This window comes from Delphinapterus leucas, chromosome 13 (assembly GCF_059928025.1).
Source record: "Delphinapterus leucas isolate spDelLeu-1000000601 "Yukka" chromosome 13, BTC_Dleu_Yukka2, whole genome shotgun sequence".
Lineage (NCBI taxonomy): Eukaryota > Metazoa > Chordata > Mammalia > Artiodactyla > Monodontidae > Delphinapterus > Delphinapterus leucas.
In genome coordinates this window covers 63,228,775-63,251,646 of record NC_143141.1, presented here as the reverse complement: position 1 = coordinate 63,251,646, position 22,872 = coordinate 63,228,775, and the positions used below count along the sequence as shown (strand labels likewise).

Genomic DNA, 22,872 nt, shown 5'->3' with positions numbered 1-22,872 from the left:
TGTAGATAACAATTATTCAATCTAAACAAGAGATTAAAAATATTTACAGGCACTGGAAAAAATCTGAAAGAAAGCATAAGCCAGAAATACTATTGCTCTTGAAAAGCTGCAACTAGAAACTGTACACTTGTGGGATTAGGGCTTTCTCCAACCTCCCATGATGACAGTGAGGAAGAAGGAGAGGAGAAGAGGAGCTTCACACACTAGAGATGAAAGAGAGCAGAATTTAAAAGGAAACTGAAGGGGGAAATCTGGAAGTGAATGAATTGCAGAAGGGTTGAGACACAAAATCTAAGAATAAACTCTACCTAAATGCCTGGTTGACTCCTAAACTCTGCATGCATGAAAAGACCCCAGGGAGTCTAGCAAAAAAGTAGGCAGAGACCAAAGAGGAATCTACTATTGAAAGACAGAGCTATAATGGATAGGTTCTGCTTTTCTTAAACTGAGTTTATTCCCCAACTGTACATAGCTCAGAGAGCAGAAAGCTGAAGACTTACTGGTTTAAGGTGCCAGGGAATAGAGTCTGAGGCTGGCAGAGTGGCTGGAAATTAAGGGGGAGTCTCCAGGTGTAAGGGAACCAGATACTGAGTCCCCAAATTTGAACACTATCTCTGCCCATTTAGTCTGTCAAATCATACATGTGTAAGGAAGACAGTAAAGAGTCAAGCTAAAAAAGCAGCGTATGGAAATCCTAAAAAGTGATACAGAGATATTAGCTGCTGCACAACACAGAAGAGACAAATTTGCAGTTGAGTCCAGAAAAGTTAACTGTCTACTACTAGAATAAAAACCCAACAATCCACAACAAAACGAAAACCAAAACCCACAAAGGGAACCACAGAAATCCTCAACACAACAGAATCCAGAGTTGTTAACTAGCAAAAAAACTGGGAAAATGTGACCCATATTCGAGGAAAAAAACCCAGTTAATAGAAACTGACTCCAAGCGGCCCAGATGCGGGTTTAGGAAAGACTTCAAAGTAGCTTTTGTGATCATATTCAAAAAATCAAAGGAAAACATGGTCTTATTGAGTGGACAGATAGGGAGTCTCTGGAAACTATAAAACAAAATCTAAATGGAAATTCTAGAGTAAGTATAGTAACTAACAATTCTATTGACAGATCAATAGAAATTACCACTCTGAAGAACAAAGATTTAAGAAAAATGAACAGTCTCAGAGATCTGTGGGACAACATAAAGTAGTTCTACATACATGTAATTGGAGTTCCAGAAAGAGGAAATGAGAGAAAAATGGCAGAAAATGCAGTAATGTAAAAGCAAGTTAAAATCTGAAAGGTGACAAGAGTTTGAAACTTTAAACAGGAAATCAACCCTAAAAAAATGTTAGGATAATCTCATTTATGGAATAAAATACCTTTCAAAACCATCTCTCTTTTCTTATCAGAGAAAAAAAATCACCAAAACTATGAATGTTCCTTAAAGCAGTTTAGTTGATTTAAAATTTTAACGCTGGAGTAATATATTAGGCAGCTATTTGTTTATAATGGCTCCTGAATTATACTATTCTATGTTTAACTTTAGGCATTCAACATCTGTGGTCAGATATGATACTACTTAGCTCACTGCTTTGAGCCTATGGTTTCTGGAAAAGAATTTCTAAATTTAGAAAGCTAGTTCAAAGGAATGGAAGCTAGACAGACCTCTTCTGGACTTATTTTTATGATACTCAGAGAGAAGCTATGTTTTCTAAATCTCCTCTTATTGCTGGTATTAAGCATCAGCTCATGGGCAGTATAAAAAAATGGTCTGAAGCATAGAGCAATTAAACCAGATGCAGAACATGAAAAAAGTAGATAAAACATTATCTAGAGTAGAAGATGTTTGATACTTGTCCAGCTCCCAAACTGAAAAAGCAACAAACCAAAGCCATTAACAAATGCATACAAGATACCTGTAGTAGGGGTCTGCAGAGCATATTTCTTTACAAGAGTTTCTGGTGCACTATGTGAAGGCCATTAGTGGGTGTTTAAAGTGAATGATGTAGCACAATTTATGTTTGCCTTTTCCAATTTGTTTTATATACTGAAAAAAAAAAACTACTCTGGGAGGAAAAATGTCTCCTACTTTTAACATTTCTCAGTTCTTGAGCCTAAGTTTCCCACTCACTGCACCATTCAGTTCTAAGTTCTTATCTGTAACCCTTTCCCACAGTTCTGTACATAAGCATTTGAGGCTACAATTTTGGCAATATTTATGATGCTAAGGGGAAATGTTAAGGACTATTCTTCGAGTCAGTCAGTACACAAAAATCTAGGAATACTAGAAATTTTAATGTTAAATTTTAACATATAGCAAGTGTCTAACCATGTGAACATTCAGATTAAAGTCTTTAGTGTCTCTTATTTTCTAAAGTAAAGCATGTGATCAAGACAAGCACTGCAATGTTATAACGAATTAACATCCACTAAAATATTTACTATTCCATTGGTTCTTAATTTAATAATCTTACCTAAAAACTGAGGGTTGTTGTGATGTGTTAAAATTAAACCTGGACATGTTTCTCTCAATTATTTTCCTAATCTTGTACTTTTTATTATCAATGAAACCTAAGACAGGTATGGAGGTTTTAAGTGTTAAATTTTCTATTATTTTTTCATTTAAGGGAAAGCATACATGATAACCCCAACCTCAGTTATGTACATTTAGTCTTATTCAGAAGATGGTTAGTAATTTTGAATTCCCATGAGTTATTAGCTGCTTATAATCCATCTATTTGAAAAATACTGCAGTTGTTGGCTTTTCACTAGATTTTTGCTGGACTGAAATTAAATGTTAAAATCTAAGATCAGGAGGAAATGATTAATTGGCCCATGCAAAAAATATATTTTTATGGGTTTAAGAAAGCCAATGTACACTGGAGAATCAGAAAAACAAAAATGAATTTAATTTTTATAGTATACCAAAAACTAACTGTAATGGGTTGAATTGTGTTCCCCCAAAAAGTTCTACACATGGTACCTGTGAACATAATCTTATTTGAAAATTGGGTCTTGGGTTTCCCTGGTGGCGCAGTGGTTAAGAGTCTGCCTGCCAATGCAGGGGACACGGGTTTGAGCCCTAGTCCGGGAGGATCCCACATGCCGTGGAGCAACTAAGCCCATGCACCACAACTACTGAGCCTGTGCTCTAGAGCCCATGAGCCACAACTACTGAGCCCGCGAGCCACAACTACTGAAGCCCATGTGCCTAGAGCCCATGCTCCGCAACAAGAGAAGCCACCGCAATGAGAAGTCCACGCACCACAACAAAGAGTAGCCCCCACTCGCCGCAACTGGAGAAAGCCCGTGCGCAGCAACAAAGATCCAACGCAGCCAAAAATAAATTAAATAAATTCAAAAAAAAAGAACATTGGGTCTTTGCAGATATAATCAAGTTGAGATGAGGTCACATTGGATTAGGGTGGGTCCTACATCCACTGACTTGGCATTTTACGAGAAAGGAAAGAGATTTGGATGCGGAGGTAACAGAGAAGAATATGAAGATATGAAGAAAGTGATATGAAGATGGAGGCAAAGATTGAAGTGAAGGCATTTATAAGCCAAGGGATGCCAAGGATTGCTGGGATACACCAGAGGCCAAGAAAAGGCAGTAAGAATTCTTCCCTAGAGGCTTTTTTATAAAGAGTATGGTCCTGCCAACACCCTAATTTTGGACTTTTTGTCTCCAGAACTGTGAAAGAATAAATTTCTGTTGTTTTTAAGCCACTCAGTCTGTGGTGCTTTGCTCTAGCAGCCCTCGGAAACTAACACACTAATGCACAAATAACAATATAGATTTGAACCTGATTTTTTAAATTGAGGGAGACTTACTTTCCCCTAGGTTATATGTACCCAGCATATTGGAAAGAGAACAGGTAATTTTCTAGGGAACTGATTGGCTCAAAATCAACCTGGATGATTTTTTTCTAACATTTGTCTGAGTATACCGTAAGAGGATAAAATAATATATCTAAGAACAAAGAAACAGTTAACATTTTTGATGAACTGAACAATGTACTGATTTGGTAACCTTCAAAATACTGGCCAACATATTTACTTAGCCCCAAGAAACAACTCTAAATTGGTTTAATAAAGCAAATTAAACTTCACATAGAAAAATCAAATTACTGGAACAATGAGGTTTTCAAAAGGACACAAAGGAAGTTTTTTTGTTTTTTTTTAACTTCATAAAAATTAACTTTAATGTGAAAAAAATTAATCAAAGGTTCCAAAGACTTGACTGCAAACTAACTTGCTGGTGGGGGGCAGGGGAAGGGGGAGAAGTATTTCTTTTTTCCAGTTTCAGTGGCATTAAAGTCATACTATTAATAACTAAACTTTTATTTTCTGAATTTGTAAAGTTGAAGGCATTCTAAGTTTCCAAAATAAATGTAATTATATACATATTATGTATATATATGCAATATATATGTAATTATATACATATATGTTATTATGTTTACAGTTAAACTATTCCTACAAATATAAAACATTTATAGGAATTGCAAGGAAAACTTACTTTACTTTTGCTATTCACTTTTTAACAAGCATTTATGGAATGTCTAAGTGCCAAACACTACGAGGCATGAGAATTCAAATATACATAGGGCTCAGTTCCATTCTTTATGGAGTATACAGTCTAATGACAAGGTAGACAGTAAAAATGGGACATGTTCTATAAAGAGGTACGAAGAGAATAAAGGAGCTTAGTCAAAGGATCAGCCTAGGAAACCAAGGGAAACTTGATGGAGAACCAACATTTGAACAAACTCTTTGACAAGCAGGAATTTTTCAGATGAAACGGGAAGGTAGAAATAGAAGCAAAATTCCAGGAAAATAGAAAAAAAGAAAGATATGGAATCCTGAACAGATTTGACATATCCAGAGCTGCTCGGAAATTTTTTATTGCTAAAGCATAAGGAAAGTAACATCAAGTATTGAAAGGTGAGGCTGGAGAGAGGCTAAAGAATTTAGACTTTGTGTCCCACTTCACAGGGTACCAACTGCACTTTTCAAACTGGGAGTTCCATGAGACACAAAGACCATATAGGAAACTGCTACAGTAACCCAGGAAAGACATACTGAGGGTCTGGACTAAGGCAGTGTCAGTGGAATAGGAGAATAGACTGGATTCCAGAATCATTTCTGGAATCAAATCATGATGTTCTGCTAATAAGGGACTGAGAAGAATCAAAGATGGTACTGAGGCTTCTGGTGAAGGGATCTGAGCTGATCAACAAAGAAATGGAATACAAATTTGGGCAGGCAGGAGAAGTGGGGAAGTGGTGAAAGATGAAGGTAGTAAAATGTTAGTTTAAGATATCTGCAAGACAAGAAGAACATTTTCTAGTAATGACAATACTCAGTATTTATATTTTTTACTGCATATGAAGTACTTTTACATACGTTCTCTTGGTTGACAGAAAAACCCAGTGAGATAAGAGCATTTCACAGATAAGAAAACCAGAGCTCAAAAGGTGAGGTGACTTGTTACAGGCTACTCAGCTAGTAGGCTACCAGGCTAGAGTCAGAAAAAAAAATCAGAGTCCTATCTAGTCTTTCAAAAGCCACTCCATACCATAGATAAATTATGGTTAGTTTCCAATTGTTATCGACGTCTTAGCATTTTGCTGCTTCCCACTGAGATGATTTTATTTAATCACTGTTGAGTCCAGAATCACCTAGTCCACACTGGCACTTGAAGTTATGACAATACCCAGAGGAAAAAAATTTAGTTAGTGAGAATCACGTTACTGGAAAAAATCTTAGACCATTAAGTGTTAGAAGGTCTTTCAGTTCTTCTGATGGAGGAATTCTATGATAGGTTCCCAAAGTAACCTCCAGAAATACATTACAGTTTCAAAGGGTTCCATGGTCTAATTAATTTGGGAATTAATTGCTTTAGATTGCTTTATTTCACACTTTCACAAAGACTTTAATATTCTAATGTACACTGAAAATTTCTAGGAGTATAATTAAGGATACAGTGTTCCCCAAACGTATCTGACCACTGAACATTTCTCCCAAACATATTTTTCTTTTTGGCTGCACTGCATGGCTTGTGGGATCTTAGTTCCCTGGCCAGGGACTGAAGCCAGGCCCTCGGCAGTGAGAGCATGGAGTCCTAACCACTGGACCGCCAGGGAATTCCTTCCCCCAAACTTTTAATTTAGAGTATCTTATGGGACTAGCATTGTATAGAATACACTTTGAAATACTGCTCAATAAAACTATTTAAGCAACATACCAACAAATACAAATTAAAGATAATAAATACAAACAGTACATTAGTCCTGAGGGAATGCAGAATAAAAAGGAGGGATGACAATTTGTAGAATTAATTGGGCAAAGTTTCCTGCTCAATATACTGTTTAATTTTGCAATGAAATTTAGGCAGTAATATGAACTAGGAATACATGTGCTTACCAGTAGAAATCTTTTAAATTGCTGATTGACGCAATTATAAAATAAAAATTTGGGCGACTCTGCTGGTGGTGCAGTAGTTAAGAATCCGCCTGCCAATGCAGGGGACATGGGTTCGAGCCCTGGTCCGGGAAGGTCCCACATGCCGTGGAGCAGCTAAGCTCAAGCGCCACAACTACTGAGCCTGCGCTCTAGAGCCTATGAGACACAACTACTGAGCCCACGTGCTGCAACTACTGAAGCCCACGCGCCTAGAGCTCTGAACAAGAGGAGCCACCGCAATGAGAAGCCTGCACACGGCAACGAAGAGTAGCCCCCACTCGCCACAACTAGAGAAAGCCTGCACACAGCAATGAAGACCTAACACACCCAAAAATAAATAAATTAATTTAATTTAAAAAAGTTTTATTACCATAACTTATAATATTTAAAACTTTAATTGCCTATACTTGGGGGAGTAAATAATTAATTTCTCTTACACTATTAAGATGGTTAGGTTTTATAGCCTTCTGAAACTTCATCAAAGCTTCTTGTTCTTACTTATTAATTAATGACTGCTTCAAGGTTTCATATGGCCTTTAATCCATCAGAATTTCATTGTAGTCTCAGGTAAAAATCTCATTATTACAGATTCCATTATGAGGAAGGGATCTATATAATAAACTTGTTTGCAAATGTCCCATTCTGAGGTTATGATTTGTCATAATGAATTTTTATAAAGAATGATTTTACACACCAAATGCTTCCTCTTGATTATCCTCTTAAAATAATCATCCTATATTACCGAAGACCATAAATGGTATTCTGTTTGCAGCCTAGAACAGAGAGCTAAGAGCTCCATAATTCTGCCTGGTGATCAAGTCCTTTAACTTCCTTAGTCCTTTCCTACTTCAAACATTCCTACTTAACAAATCTAACTGAACTCCAAATTACTACAATGTAGAGAGACCTGGGAAAATGGAAGGAAAATGTAAGAATCTGAGTTCCTCCAGTTTACTAAATTCAGGCTTTCTATTCATTCATTGATTCATTATAGAGAGCCTTCATGTACTCCTGCAAACTATAAATCTGATTTCTAATAATACATGCTTCATAACAAAATCATGATAATAGAATTTTTCTTTAATAAAACATTCTTTTAAAAACTAAAGAAATCATAATAGTATTAATGCATGTCTTATTTTGTATTTATGGGGTTAGTTCATTAAATAGAATATCTTTATTATCTCATTCATTATTTAAAATTTTTGAAAAAATTTTGATTTTTTTTAGGACATATTATCCATAATCCAAAGCAGACATCATTAGATACATAAGATATTTAAAAGTAAATCACCTGGAGCTACACTATTGAATTATAATTTATACAGACTAAGGTTCCCTTTTCCCTAGTTAATTTCAGTGCATAATAGGACAAGAGGGAGAAAAAGCACAACCTTTTCTTTTTGGTGCTTTTTAAATTGAGTATTTTAATCAAATGGGAATTTTTTACTAGGATTACTATAGTTCACTGCTTCTAAAGTAACAGTAAGCAGTTCTACAGACACAGTTGCAAACTTAAGCTACGAAAATTAGGTGATTAATCTTCTCCATTACTTTGGCATTATCCCCACACTGGTTCCTCATCTAAGTCCCTGAATCTGCTGAGGTCCCAAAACGGAGACTTGGATGCATAAATACAAGGTTGTTTCCAAACATTCGACCATGTAAACAAAAAGTAAGGGCACAAGATAAAAATATCTGATGATTGCTTTAAAATTCCCTATTGAAACCGGAGAAAATATGCCACTCTTCTGTAGATTCATTTACATTTGCTTCTTAACTAGAAAGAAAATAGATACAGACATGTTCATGAGCGCTCACATAATGATTCACACACAAATGAACTGGTAAAAAACTGTAACACACTTGAATATTTTAAAAGTAGAAGAAAGTTTTCTTACCTTCAGAAGTTCAAAGTAATGTAGACAGTGGTAAACAGGGGCTAGAAGTAGCCTGGGTAAAACATATTGAACAGCTTCTTTGAAACCTTCGCCTATTGACTAGAAAACAAAGTGATTTAATTTTTAAGTTTACTTTTCAGACATCATATATCTTGATCTAAAAACTACTATACCTGCAAATAGAGTGCCGCTCCAGGCTTTGATAACTGACTAAGGAAACGATCATGAAAACCAGGTCGTAAAATATCTCGAGCATATGATTCATATGGATCAAATGCCAGTTCCTTAGAAAATAAAGAAGGCAAAACATAAATAATCTTTCTCCAAGGTAAAGTATAAATGACCTACCACCATAAACACAAAAAGATTAAATTATGGGCACACCTATGCCTGCACAATTATATATGTCTTTTAAAGCCTCTAAACAAAATTACATTGCTATTAATTTTAACAGAATAAACCTAATATTCTCAATTAAGAAAGTAAATCCATTCTTTCTGATGAGTAATGGGATTCTTATATGTTATGACACCTCTCATGAAAGGGTTCTAGTAGAGTATTATCAACAAACATAGTCAAAAGAATGGGGGGATTTTTAGATCTGGAAAACGAAGTGTAGCCTGAATAATAAAGAACATAGATATCCACAACCAGGTAAAGTATAAACATTTAGAATATTGGTGCCAGACATTTATTTCCTCGTGGTTATTTCTTGTTCATAGACTTACTTACACATTCTGCAAGCCAGAGGTAATTGTTTATATCATCTAAAATTCATTGGCACATTTTTCACAAAACAATTAAATAAAAATTTAATCCAAATTGCCCAAAAATTTTACCATCACCAATGATTAATAAACTAAACAATTCTAAAGGTTAGAATCTACTGGTTTTGCTGATTCCTGAGGAAAAAAAGAGTAGGTACTGTGATTTTATCAGGAGGTAGGATTTCTACTCTCCGCCATCCTGTGCTCTATTCCAGGTAAAAATAAAAAGCCAAAAAGCCCAAACTATTATGAAGATGGTATTATAGATTCTAGCAAGAGCTCATTTCTATGAAGGGTAATTCTAGAAAGAGGAAGAGGACATCTAGTGGAGGACTGCAGAAGAATGAAGTTAGGAGTGAATGACAGAACAAATGTTTATTTTTAAATTACCCTTTATGTTGTTTCTCAGACTGTTTTCTTTAAGGAAAGATTCAATAATAACAACACAAGATCAGAAATCAGAAGACCCCAGTTCTGTTCTCTGTGAAATGCAATATGGGATATAAAGTTCCAAGTCATCCTAAATTCCTTGAGCCATTTCAATTCCTTCAACTGTCTTCTCAACTGAAAATTTCTGTAATAATATAACAATGGAAATTGCAGTCCATTGCAGATCTTACAGGAATGGATAGTAGGTTTTCAACAATAACAGCAGGAGGGAGTCAGGTTATGAATAGACTGGATGCGAGAGAGGAATAAAAATGTGATTGGATGCTTTTATCTTGGGTCTCTTGAATTCATGAACTTATATAGAGCAGATAATGTTTGTCCTCCTCCCCTTTCAATAAACTCTATTATAGAATTTTTATGACAATTACACATATAAAGTAAAGACTATACAGACAGTGTAGTGGCTTAAAAGCATGACTCTAGCATCAGAGACACTCAGGTTCCACTTCTGATTGTACTACTTACTAGCTGTGTGACCTCTGACAAACTATCAACATTTACTCTCTCTAAGCCAAGTTTCCTCACTGGAAAATGTAGATGATATATACTTCAAGGAGTTGTTTTAGGAATTAAATGAGATACACACAAAGTGCTTGCAATAGCGTATGCACATATTAAGCGGTGAATAAATGGTATCTAGTATTATTCTAAAATAGCTAATTTCAAGAGAGAAAAAAACTGACAACTAACTGGAAATCCAAGCTCTTATCACATAGTTTTATTATTGAGGATAAATTTATAGAATGGCAAGCACTTCTAAGCATCCTCGTATAAATTAATAGATGATATTATGATCAGTTTACTGGTTAAATGCAATACTTATAAGATTCATTTAAAAATTTAATTATTGATACACACAACTGTGTATTAACAGTTAAAAATACAGACTATTCTAAACATACAGAAAAGTACAGAAAACAGTTTAACAACCATATTCACCATCTAGCTCAAAAAGAGCTCAACATTTTATAACACTTCACCTTTCTTTTTTTTAAAGAAATAAAACAGTAGAGATGTAATTGATCCTCCTGAGCTCCCTTTCAGAAGGTAATTTCCTCTCCTGCTAATCCCCAGAGGAAATCACTATCCTGAATTTGATTATTTCCAAGTATATTTTTATATCATAATTACATATGTATCAAGAAACAAGGCAATGTTTTCAAATTTTATATAAATATTGTAATGTACATAGTAACAATAAATTCTTCTGCAATTTGGTTTTTATATTCAGTTGTTTTAATGATTTATCCAATATGATTCATACAGTTCCTTACAGTTCATTTATTTCAAACTCTGTATAATATTCCACTGTATAAATATATCTTTTTTTAGGTAAATTTTTTACTCTGAGATAATTTAGATTCACATGTAGTTGTAAGAAATAATACGGAAAGATTCTGTCTGTCTGCACACTACCCAGTTTTCCCCAGTGGCAACCTCTTAGAATAGTACAATATAGTGCAATATCACAACCTGGCCATTGACATTGATGTAGTAAAGTATAAAATATTTCCATCACCACAAGGATGGCTCTTGTTGCCACCCTTTTATAGCCACACCTTCCTCCTTCCCATCATAGCCTCTTTAGCCCCCAGCAACCACTGATCTATTCTGCATCTCAATAGTTTTTTCATTTCAAGAAAGTCCTATAAAAGGAATCACACAGTATGCAACCTTTTGGAATTGCTGGATCATACAGTAATTCTTCAATTTTTTGAAGAACTGTTTTCCATAGCAATTGTACCATTTTATTTACATTCTCACCAGCAAAGTTCGAAGGTTCTAATTTCTCCACATCCTCTCCAACACTTGGTATTTTCCTTTCATTTTAAAAATTTAATTCTAGCCATCTTAGTGAGTGTGAAGTGGTATTTCATAATGGTTTTGATTTGCATTTTACTTATGACTAATGATGCTAAACATCTTTTCATGTGCTTGTTGGACATTTTTATATATTCTTTGGAGAAATTCCTATTCAAATCCTGTGACCATTTAAAAACTGAGTTGTCTTTTTTGTAAGAGTTCTTTACATACACTGAATATATCAGATATTATCAGACATATGATTTGCAAATATCTTCTCCCATTCTGTGTGCTGTCCTTTCACTTTTGATGGTACTCTTTGAAGCACGAAAGTTTTACATTTTAAGTCTAAATTACGTATTTTTTTCTTTTCTCACTCATGCTTTTGGTGTAATATTTAAGAATCCTTTGCAAAGTCAAGGTCATGAAGACTTAGCCATGCTTTTCCTAAGAGTTTGATAATTTTAGTTCTTATATTAAGTCTCTGATCCATTTGGAACTTAGGTTTATATATGGTGTGAGGTAAGGAGTTCAATTTCATTCTTTTGTGCTTCTCGTAACTTTATGGTTTTTTGTGTGTGAACAAAAGTTTAAAAATTTTAATCTCTTCTTTTATGGTTTGTACTTTCTATGTGTTCTTTAAGAAACCCTTCCTACTTCAAAGTGATAAATATGTTCTCCTGTATTTTCTTCTGAGCTTCTAAAGTTTTGCTTTTCATTTTTAGATTTTATTTAAACTACTGAGAGTTTTTCCTGTATGATGTGAGCTAAGGAAGGAATATTTTCTTTCCACATGGAAAACCAGTTTTGACCCAGCATCATTAATTAGTTTGTTATTTCTCTACTGATTAAAATGTAATCTCGGTCACATATCATGTGTATGTGTATTCTTTTTCAGGGTGCTCTATTCTGTTCCAGTAATTGTCTATATCTACAACTAATAATGTGGCTTTGTAATAAATCGTATTTACTGTGGCTTTGTAATAAATTTTAAAATCTGATAGGACAAGTTCCCTCAACTTGTTCTTCCTCAAAATTGTTATTTTTGTCCCTTCATTCTTCCACATGAATTTTACGATCAGCTTGCTGATTTATAGATTATTCGGGGACAACTGCATCAATACAATATTGAGTCTTTCCATGAACATGGTATTTCCATTTATTCAGATTTTCCTTATGAATATCATTATTTTATGATTTTCTTAACAAAAGTCTTGCATATATATGTTTATTGGGTTTATTTCTGAATACCTTATAGTTTTGTTACTAGAGAGAATGGAGCCTTTTTCCTTTAATATTATACATTCACTTGGTTGGAACTGAGTATAGTAATGCTAGCAATTTTTATGTTGGTCTTTTATCTAGCAACTATACTGAACTTGCCTAATAGTTACAACACTATATATATTTTCTTGGATTTGCTGTGTAGACAATTATGTTGACTACAAATAGGACAATTTTGTCTTTTCTATTCTTTTTCTGTCTTTTGGCTAGTATCTCTATTAGAGTGCTGAAAAGAAGTAGTGAGTGGCGTTCTCCTACAGCTTAGTCATTAAATAGATCTTTTATAGGTTTTTGATAGATATCCTTTATTAGATTAAGAAAGGTCCCTTCTATTCCTACTTTGCTCAACATTTTAAAGAAATTCCTGAATGAATGTTTTTCTATGCTTTTTCTTATTTGTTGAGATTTTAATGTTAATGTGAAATATTACATTAACTTTAAAAAAATTTCAAACCACTTAAGAGTAAACTTCCTAAGATATATCATACTGGCCACAGTTTTTATTTAGATTATAAACTGATTACTTTTCTTTGCCAGTTGTGTCAGTATGTGAGAGTGGTTCATATTTCTTTCTTGTATTACTCTTATCCAGTTTTGATATTATATGTATTGATATATAATCCTAAAAAATTGAGTTGCCCTTTGTGTCCCTATTTTTTATCTTCCTTACGAATCTATTTTGTGGTTTTCTTAACAAAAATCTTGCATATGTTTATTGGGTTTACTTCTGAATACCTTATGGTACTATTTCTAAACTGAATGGAGCAGTGGACAACTTTCAAAAGAGTAAGGTTAACTGTTCTTGAAGACTGGTAAAACTCCTAATACTTAGTGTATGCCTCATGTCATTTGTTGAAACATAGATTTGATTATTCAATTTTTAATGGTTTTTAAGTTAATTAGGATATCTATTTCTTTTTTTTTTTTAGGATATCTATTTCTTAAGTCAATTTTCCTATTTTATATTTTTTAAAAAGTTAACCACTCCATCCCAGTTCTCAAAAATTTTCAAATGGATCTCAGCATTCCTGAATGATTTTAAAAGTTGCAATCTGTAGTTATAACTTTTTCTTCTTAATATTTATGCTTTTCCTTTTTTCTCCCTTGATCAACATTATTAGAGGTTTTGTTCTATCTGTTGTGTGCTTTCTAGTTCATTAATTCTGTTCTTCTATTACTTCCTTTATGTTGTTTCTATTATTATCAACTCTCAAATTTACATTATCTTTCCTGTTTCTTGGATTGAAACCTTTACTCATTTATTTTTAGTTATATCTACTTTTTAAAATATATGTCTAAAACTGTAAGTTTTTCTTTATGCATTGCTTTAGTTGCATCTTACAGGGTTTTGTATATAGTACTTTCATTTTTGCTCAATTTCAAGTATTTTGTAATTTTCATTGTCACTGCCTCTTTAATCCATGAGATATTTAGAAATTCATTTTTAAGATTTCCTAGTATTTTAAAAACTTTTTATTGTGATTTCTAATTTAATTTCATAGTCAAAAAAGATGGTTTATATGCTATTATGTAATATTTGAGACTTCCTTTTTTATCTAATACTGTAACCACTTTTTGTAAATATAACTGGTATCTTGAAATGAATCTAAAATCATCCATATATACATAATCAAACCTGTTCATTTTCTTATTTTAACTTCCATAGCCTTAATCTTTTTTCTGTTTGTGATAGAGATGTGCTACAATTTCCTATCATAATAGTAAATTTTTTTCCATTTCTCGTAATTCTGTCAGTTTCTATTTCTTATATTTTGAGGCTTTATAATCAGGTACACATACATTCATGATTGTTGTATCTTCATGACGTTGTCCCTTTTCCTATTTAAGTAGTGTTCCTCTCTAATGCCCTCCCCACCAAGCTTACTTTTCCTTATTATATCAATTGATATTTATATACTAGCTTCCCTTTATTTGTTTTCATATGTTGACTTTTCAATCCCTTTACTTTATTTTATTTTTTGCGGTATGTGGGCCTCTCACCGTTGTGGCCTCTCCCGTTGCAGAGCACAGGCTCCAGACGTGCAGGCTCAGTGGCCATGGCTCATGGGCATAGCCGCTCCGTGGCATGTGGGATCTTCCCGGACCAGGGCACGAACCCGTATCCTCTGCATTGGCAGGCGGACTCTCAACCACTGCGCCACCAGGGAAGCCCAATCCCTTTATTTTAAATATTTCTGTGGTTCTGTTTTGGGTGTGTCTCTACAAGCTGCAAGAAATGGACTTTTAAAAATAAAAAATAAGTACTTTCTTTAAATAGGCGAGTTTCATCAGTTTACATATACTGAGTTACTAACAGTAGTATAATGCAGTTGGGTTTATTTGCATCATATTACAGTCAGCCCTCTGTATCTCTGGGTTCCACATCTGCTGATACAGAAGGCCAACTGTACTATGCCATTTTAAATGAGGTTACTTTACTTTTTCTTTACTTCATTATTCTTTCCTATGATCAGTGGAAAAGATTAAAAAGTGTTCCTACAGTTCTTGTACATTGTAAGATATAGGTAGTATTTCTATTCTTTTGGTGATTTTCCTAAATGTTTTAAAATCAAATAAAGTTTGTTATTATCTATAAATTTTTCTAAATTTTAAAGAGAGTTTACAGTTGTTTAGTTTTTCTTATCTTCTGAATACAAGCCCATTTTATGTGCTGAGAAGTTTAGTTTACCTTCCCTTTTAAATTAAAAAAAGAAAACAGTTTGCTTTTTAAAATATTCAGTAGCTTGGGCTTCCCTGGGAGCACAGCAGTTAAGAATCTGCCTGCCAATGCAGGAGACACGGGTTCGAGCCCTGGTCCGGGAATATCCTACATGCCGCAGAACAACTAAGCCTGTGCACCACAACTACTGAGCCTGTGCTCTAGAGCCTGCAAGCCACAACTACTGAGCCCATGTGCCACAACTACTGAAGCCCACGCACCTAGAGCCCGGCTCCGCAACAAGAGAAGCCACCACAATGAGAAGCCTGTGCACCGCAACGAAGAGTAGCTCCCGCTCTCCACAACTAGAGGAAAGCCTGCGCACAGCAATGAAGACCCAAAGCAGCCAAAAATAAATAAGATAAACAAATTTATAAAAAAAATATTCAGGGCTCCCCTGGTGGCGCAGTGGTTGAGAGTCCGCCTGCCAATGCAGGGGACACGGGTTCGTGTCCCGGTCCGAGAAGATCCCACATGCCGCGGAGCGGCTGGGCCCGTGAGCCATGGCCGCTGAGCCTGCGCGTCCGGAGCCTGTGCTCCGCAACGGGAGAGGCCACAACAGTGAGAGGCCCGCGTACCGCAAAAAAAAAACAAAAAAAACAAAAAAAACCCAAAAGATATAGTTGATTTCAGAATGAGCACAAAGAGCTAGAAATTTCAGAATGACTATCAATGCTAACTTATAAGGGCTAACTCAGTATTTTAGCCCTTGACATATCAAGGAGAAGGTTACCATTTTTCTCCCCCTATGATATCTAAATCATCTAGGTCCTGGACTTGATTTCCCTATTCACTTCATCCCTCTTATTCTAAATAATTATGCACAGTTACCATATATTAAGTAGCTGTATGAAGCTGGTTAGCTAAATATTTCAGGAAAGTTATTTTATTTAACTTTCAAAAAATCCTGAGTCCTATTATTATCTTTCTTTTACAAATATAGATAGAGAGGTTTAGAGATGTGAAGTAAATTGCCCACGGACACATACAACTACTAAGTAGCAGATTTTAGACTGGAACACAAGTAGTTTGACCTCAGGTCCAAGTTCTGTGGCCTCTTCATTGATAAGATAGCCAATTAAGTGTCAGCTGTGGGATCTGTTTTTTATAATGATGAGAAACTACTTTTTCTAAGTTTCGTGAGATAATGGAAACAAATGTTGACAATGACCCTTTGAGGAAGAGGCAATATAGTTGAGTAGTCAGCAGTTAATGTATATGTTAGCTGGAAACAAGAATTCAGATTCCAATTTTAATTCAAATGTCGGGCCTTCTAGATGCAGACTTTTTTGGTGTATAATTACTTACCTCTGCTAAGTCTTCAAAGCAACTTCCTACTAATGGATGGGGACTGCCTTCATCTGTCATTTCTACAGTATCTTCTATATGGCCCAGTAACTTTACACTAAGTTCATGTATATCCACTATACGACTAAATATATTTTCTACATCCTGTTGGGATGAAAAACACATGAATTCAGTTAGGTGGTATAATAAAACAAATTTTGAGCCAATAAGTCATTTTATAATCATGAAATTTAACATGGCAGATACAGTGAGAAATTTTAACAACTTACAAATATAAGTAAAAGACAAAGAATTCCTTTGGCAATGAAGTACAGTTTGCAAAACACATTTCTCTAGGTCACTGGTTCTCAAACTTTTTGTCCTCAGGACTCCTTCACATTCTTAAAAATTACTGAAAACTCCAAAGGGCTTTTGCTTACTATATTAGAAATTATTTACTATCAACATTTACTACATTAGAAATTAAAACCAAGAAAATTATAAAACATTTAATTCATTTAAAAATAACAATAAAGAGTTCTTTTATGAAAAGTAACTATATTTTTCTAGAACAACTAAAAATCTTAGTGAGGAGAATGGCACTGTTTTACATTTTTGCAAATCTCTAACACCTAGTTTAATAGAAGATAGCTGGCTTTTCATGTATATTTCTGCATTCAATCTGTTGTGATATGTTGCTTTGGTTAAAGCATATGAAGAAAATCTAGCTTTACAAAGACACGTAGTTGGAAAAGGGAGGAGTCTATTCAAATAACTGTGGATGCCCTTTTCTTTTTCTGCATAGTTTCTTCACTATGTCACGTACCATAAAATCCACCCTTTTAAAGTGTACTTTCACATATTCACAGCCTGTTCAATCGTCACTACCATCAAATTCTAGAACATCTTCATCACCTCAAAAAGAAAGGCTGTATCCAGTAGTAGCCCTCTCCATTCTTCCCCGACACACCCATCCCCAGTCTCTGGCAACTACTAATCCACTTTCTATCTCTATGGATTTGCCTATTCTGGAAATTTCATATATATGGAGTGAATATCTTTTTATGATATTATACAAGTCAATAAATGGTAGCTTCTTAAAGGTTAGTTGCAACGTAGAATCTGAAACTATATAAATTTTGCACATTAAAATCCACTGGTCTATTTTGAACTTTGAATGGATGTTTTACCCAACTGTGATTTTGTAGTGGAATTGCCAGGTTGTATGGCTAGCTTATGGTTAATATTATATGAAATTACCAAATTCTTTTCCTAAATATTTATACCAGATTACATTCTCAGAAGCAATGTGGGAATTTTACATTCCCAAAAGCAGTTGCTCCACATTCTTTTCAACATTCAGTATTGTCAGTCTTTTTAATTTTAGCTTTTCTAATGAGTGTGTAGTAGTGCCTCATTATGGTCTTAATTTGCATTTTCCTTATGACTATTAATGTTGAGCATCTTTTGATGTGCTTTTTGGTCATTGGCATACCTTCTTTTATAAAGTGTTCAAATTTTTTGCCCACCTAAAATATCAGGCTGTTTTTCTTATTATTGAGAACTGCAAAAGTTCTTTATATATTCTGAATACAAACCCTTTGTTAGATATATGTAATTCAAACAGGTTCCTACAACCTGTGGCTTACATTTTAATTTTTCTGACAATGCTTTTCAAAGAGCAAAAGTTTTTTTCATTTTAATGAAGTCTAATTCATTAATTTTTAATATTATGGTTCTTGATTTTTGTGTCCTAAGAAATCTTTGCCTATTCTTTACCACTTTGTTTTTAAACAACTTTATTAAAATATAATTTACATACCATGCAATTCATCCTAAAGTGAACAATTCAATGTTTTTTTACTATATTTACAGATTTGTGCAACTCAAAATCTACTCCTTTATTTTTTAATGTCTGCTCATTGCCATAACAGTGAGTGAATACCAGTCTCAGCCTCTGTTGTGAGCACCACTTCTCCATCAGTCACCTGTGACTCTGTAGCTACAGTTCTAGAAATTACTAGAATGCAACTCCCTTAGACAATCTCAACTGTTCCCATTTAGCATTTCTCCAGGACCCAATAAGGTTGGTCTAATTACTACTATAAGATCAGCAGTCCCTTCTCTAATTTTCAGTTATTGGCACCTTCCTTTGTGCTCCCCAAAATACTGTTGTCATACTTCTGTTTATGGTAATTACCACATTGTATTGCAATTTAATTTAAAGTTTACATTTCTGTCTTGACTGGACTAAACTTGACAGAAGAACTGTTTTTTATTCATCTTTGAATCCCCATTGCCAAGTATGGCATCAAAAATATAGGCAGCCCTGATGAAGTGTTGGTTCAATGATGCAAATGAGTCAAATTAAACATAGAAATCTTCCACCTAAACAAGAGGTTTTATTCTTTGGAGTACATGAAGAGTCTGTGAATTCATTTGTACTTACACAATCAGTCTAGTTTAGATTTTGTCTTTTAACTTCTGATGTTCAATTTATCAAAAAGTTTATTTTTGATCACAGTCATGATGAATTAAATCCCACTACTTTAAAAAAGTGGACCAATTAGCAATCATGAACTATACAAATTCAGATTTGAGTGGTCATGTAAAATTAACAACACATGCAATGATATACATTTATTTAATGATACTTACATTAGCTGAAAACAATTTTGAATTGGAGACAAAGGGCTCTCTAAAAACTTTTATAATTAAATTAAGTTCCCTTATGTATTGTCGAATTTCTGCCATAAATGCTTTTACCAAATCATAATAAGTTTGCTCTCCTGAGGTGGAAGGCTCTTCATCAGTTAAAGATAATATATTTATATCTTCTACATCTTGATGAAACATATCCATCAATACCTACAGAGATAGAAAAAAGTATAATAAAATATGAATCTGTAGTTCAACTTGAAGTGAAGCACCCTAAGCTATTATTTGAATACAGTTCTTAAATGATAATAAGCAGACACACAATTACCTCTTCTCGGATATAATGTCATTTCCCCCTCCACAGCTTCTCTAAGACAAAAATTCTGCATCAGGTATCACAAACTGCCTCTTTCAAGTTCTCTGTCAATACAAGTATCTGTCTGTCTGTCTGTCTTGTTAACCGTGTATTACTTCTAATTTGTTTCCAAACCTTGTCTTGGATTTCTCTCTTAGTTTCCTCTGTTTCATAACCTTGACATCACCACTTCATTCCAGGGCCTCACATAATTCATATTTGAATAATTCCTACGTTTGTTGGTGATTGATCAAAATAAGTCCTGTTTTCTTCCAAGAAGTCTACTATTACTACTCTTGCTAAACCTTATCTTTTCCCTCCTGTGAACTTCGACATCATTATCCCTATAACATAATAAAATATTTTATCTTGTATTACTTTCTGCTTGTTTCACAAATATAAGTACCCTTTCATCAAATCTACAGTCTCGTTCTATATTTCTCTTGCATCTCTTCTCTGTGTGAGCACATACTACATACTCAAAAATATTTTATCAATTCACTTAAAAGTATCAAATATTTTATATTCATTGAAAAATAACCATTTTAAAATCAAATACTCATTCATTAAAAAATAAAAACATTTGAAATCCTTCAGATGAGGTGATTTTTACATTCTGAAAGAACAAATATACTAAAATATATTTAAGTGGATTCAGCAATCAGAAAGAATATTCCGAATCAATAATAGTTGGAAAAAAGGGAGTGAGACGCTTCATCAGAAAATATTTTCTTTTCTGAAAACTCATTTTTATAAAATAAAATTACTGAGGCAGTACAGCGCAATGACTTAGACTCAGATCTGGAGTTCACGTCTAGGCTTTGAAACTTCTCAGAAAATTCTAGACCAATTTCTTTATCTCTCTGAACTTCAGTTTCCCTTTCATAAAATGTAGATAAGAGCATCTACCTTAGAGGGATATCATAAGGACTAAATGAGATAAATCGCATATATGCTTAACTTTCAATAAATGTTTGCTCTTAACATAATCATAGTAAAATCATACAAGTAGTATCTAAAGAAAGCTAGGAAAAAAAAAAAAGAAAGCAAGCTAGGCAATGAAATTAAACTCTCAAGAGTTTAGTTTTGGGTTGGCCAAAAAGTTCCTTCGTTTTTAAGTAAAAATAAAAGATACATTTTCACCAAGAAATTTATTGAACAACGTATTCACCCATTTTGTTCCACTACCTTCTGCCATTTTTCAGGCAACTTCATAATTCCACCTTCCCAAAACTTTTTAGCTTTTTGAGCAGAGAACTGTTCCAGGTGTCTTTTACAGTCATCCAGGGAATTGAAATTTTTTCCATTAAGAGAATTTTGTAAATACTGAAATAAATGGAAATTCGAAGGAGCAATGTCTGGTGAATATGGCGGATGAATCAGAACTTCCCAGCCAAGCTGTAACAGTTTTTGCCTGGTCATCAAAGAAACATGCGGTCTTGCGGTATTCTGATGGAAGAGTATGCATTTTCTGTTGACTAATTCTGGATGCTTTTCATCGAGTGCTGCTTTCAGTTGGTCTAGTTGGGAGCAGTACTTATTGGAATTAATCGTTTGGTATTCCGGAAGAGCTCATAATAGAGGACTCCCTTCCAATCCCACCATATACACAACATCACCTTCTCTGGATGAAGACCGGCCTTTGGTGTGGTTGGTGGGATCTTGTCCCACTTGCCCCATGATCTCTTCCGTTCCACACTGTTGTACAGTATCCACTTTTCATCGCCCGTCACAATTTGTTTTAAAAATGGAATGTTTTAATTACGTTTCAGCAGAGAATTGCAGGTGGAAATACGGTCAAGAAGGATTTTTTTCACTTAACTTATGTGGAACCCAAACATCAAAGCGATTAACATAACCAAGCTGGTGCAAATGATTTTCAATGCTTGATTTGGATATTTTGAGTATGTCGGCTATCTCCCGCGTGGTATAACATTGACTGTTCTCATTTAATGTCTCCATATGCTCGCTATCAACTTCAAATGGTCTACCTGACCGTGGAGCATCATCCAGAGAGAAATCTCTAGCTCGAAATATCCCAAACCACTTTTGACACGTTTGATCAGTCACAGCACCTTCTCCATACACTGCACAAATCTTTTTTTGTGTTTCAGTTGCATTTTTACCTTTCTTGAAATAATACAGCATGATATGCCAAAAATGTTGCTTTTTTTCTTACATCTTCAATATTAAAATGGCTACACAAAAATTCACCAATTTTGATAAGTCTTTTTTAAATGCATACTGAAATGACAGCTGTCACAATACAATCTAACAAAACTGTTTCAAATGAAGTTAAAGACAACTAAGCGCTATTAGAGAGCCATCTTACGAATGAACCTTCTGGCCAACCCAGTATTTTTACATTTTTGAATATTCTTTTCAAGTAAATCCATAATCTTCTAAGTCTTCCAATGCAAATAAAAATTTAAGAAATTCACTAATAAGAGATTATTACTGTTATTAACCCTACATGCAGCAACACATAAAAGAAAAGCTACATGACATACTTAAACACATTTAAATACTATATATATAATACTTTATTTACATAAAGTGATATCTGGAGTTCTTGCCATTAGATTACTAAAAGTATGCCCTAACAAACAATATACAATTTTATTCTGTCTAAGTAGTATGTTAGCACTCAGTAAGTCATGAATAAAAATTTAAGAACAAAACATATAGATCAGTATCCTACCTTATCAGCACACATTGCCACTTTAATATCTTGTTTTGTAATTTCATAATGCCGTATATTTCGCACATAATTCCCCACCAGCTTTAAAATGTCTGCAGAAATGTATTCTAATACTGCTACTATGTAAACAGAAACCTGGTGGTCAATTTTATAACCTAGGACCTCCTGAAAAATTAAAAGAAAAGCATGTTTAAAATTATTTACTACAAATTTGACACAATGAGTTTTTAAAAAGTGTATACAGTTTAGCTTAACTTTCACTGAGGCGTGTGATTATCAACAGCATTTAATTTTAAGTAGTTCATCTATGAATAATATACATATTGCTATTTGAAAATGTAAACTAAGAAAAGGTAAGGCAAAATTACCTATGATCATGTAAAATACTTAAGAAGTACAGATAAGTAAATAGATAATCCCTAAACTAGGAAGGGAAGCCCAAGTTTGGGGGAGGGGAAAAATGCTCATTGTTACCTAAT

At 34.1% G+C, this 22,872-nt stretch overlaps 1 protein-coding gene across 5 annotated transcripts in view; it reads right to left on the bottom strand.

Annotated features, from left to right (window-relative positions):
- Positions 1 to 22,872, bottom strand: part of SOS1 (SOS Ras/Rac guanine nucleotide exchange factor 1) — a 147,066-nt gene that overhangs the window by 46,949 nt on the left and 77,245 nt on the right. For 3 of the 5 annotated variants that reach the window (XM_022574017.3, XM_022574019.3, XM_089923259.1), the window contains 5 exons: positions 22,394 to 22,558; positions 19,338 to 19,547; positions 16,701 to 16,844; positions 8,543 to 8,653; positions 8,370 to 8,468 (listed from right to left, as the gene is read on the bottom strand). In XM_022574017.3, the coding sequence (XP_022429725.1) occupies positions 8,370 to 8,468; positions 8,543 to 8,653; positions 16,701 to 16,844; positions 19,338 to 19,547; positions 22,394 to 22,558 (729 nt within the window). The remainder of the gene's footprint in view (positions 1 to 8,369; positions 8,469 to 8,542; positions 8,654 to 16,700; positions 16,845 to 19,337; positions 19,548 to 22,393; positions 22,559 to 22,872) is intronic. The other 2 variants (XM_089923258.1, XM_089923260.1) reach the window with 2 other exon arrangements.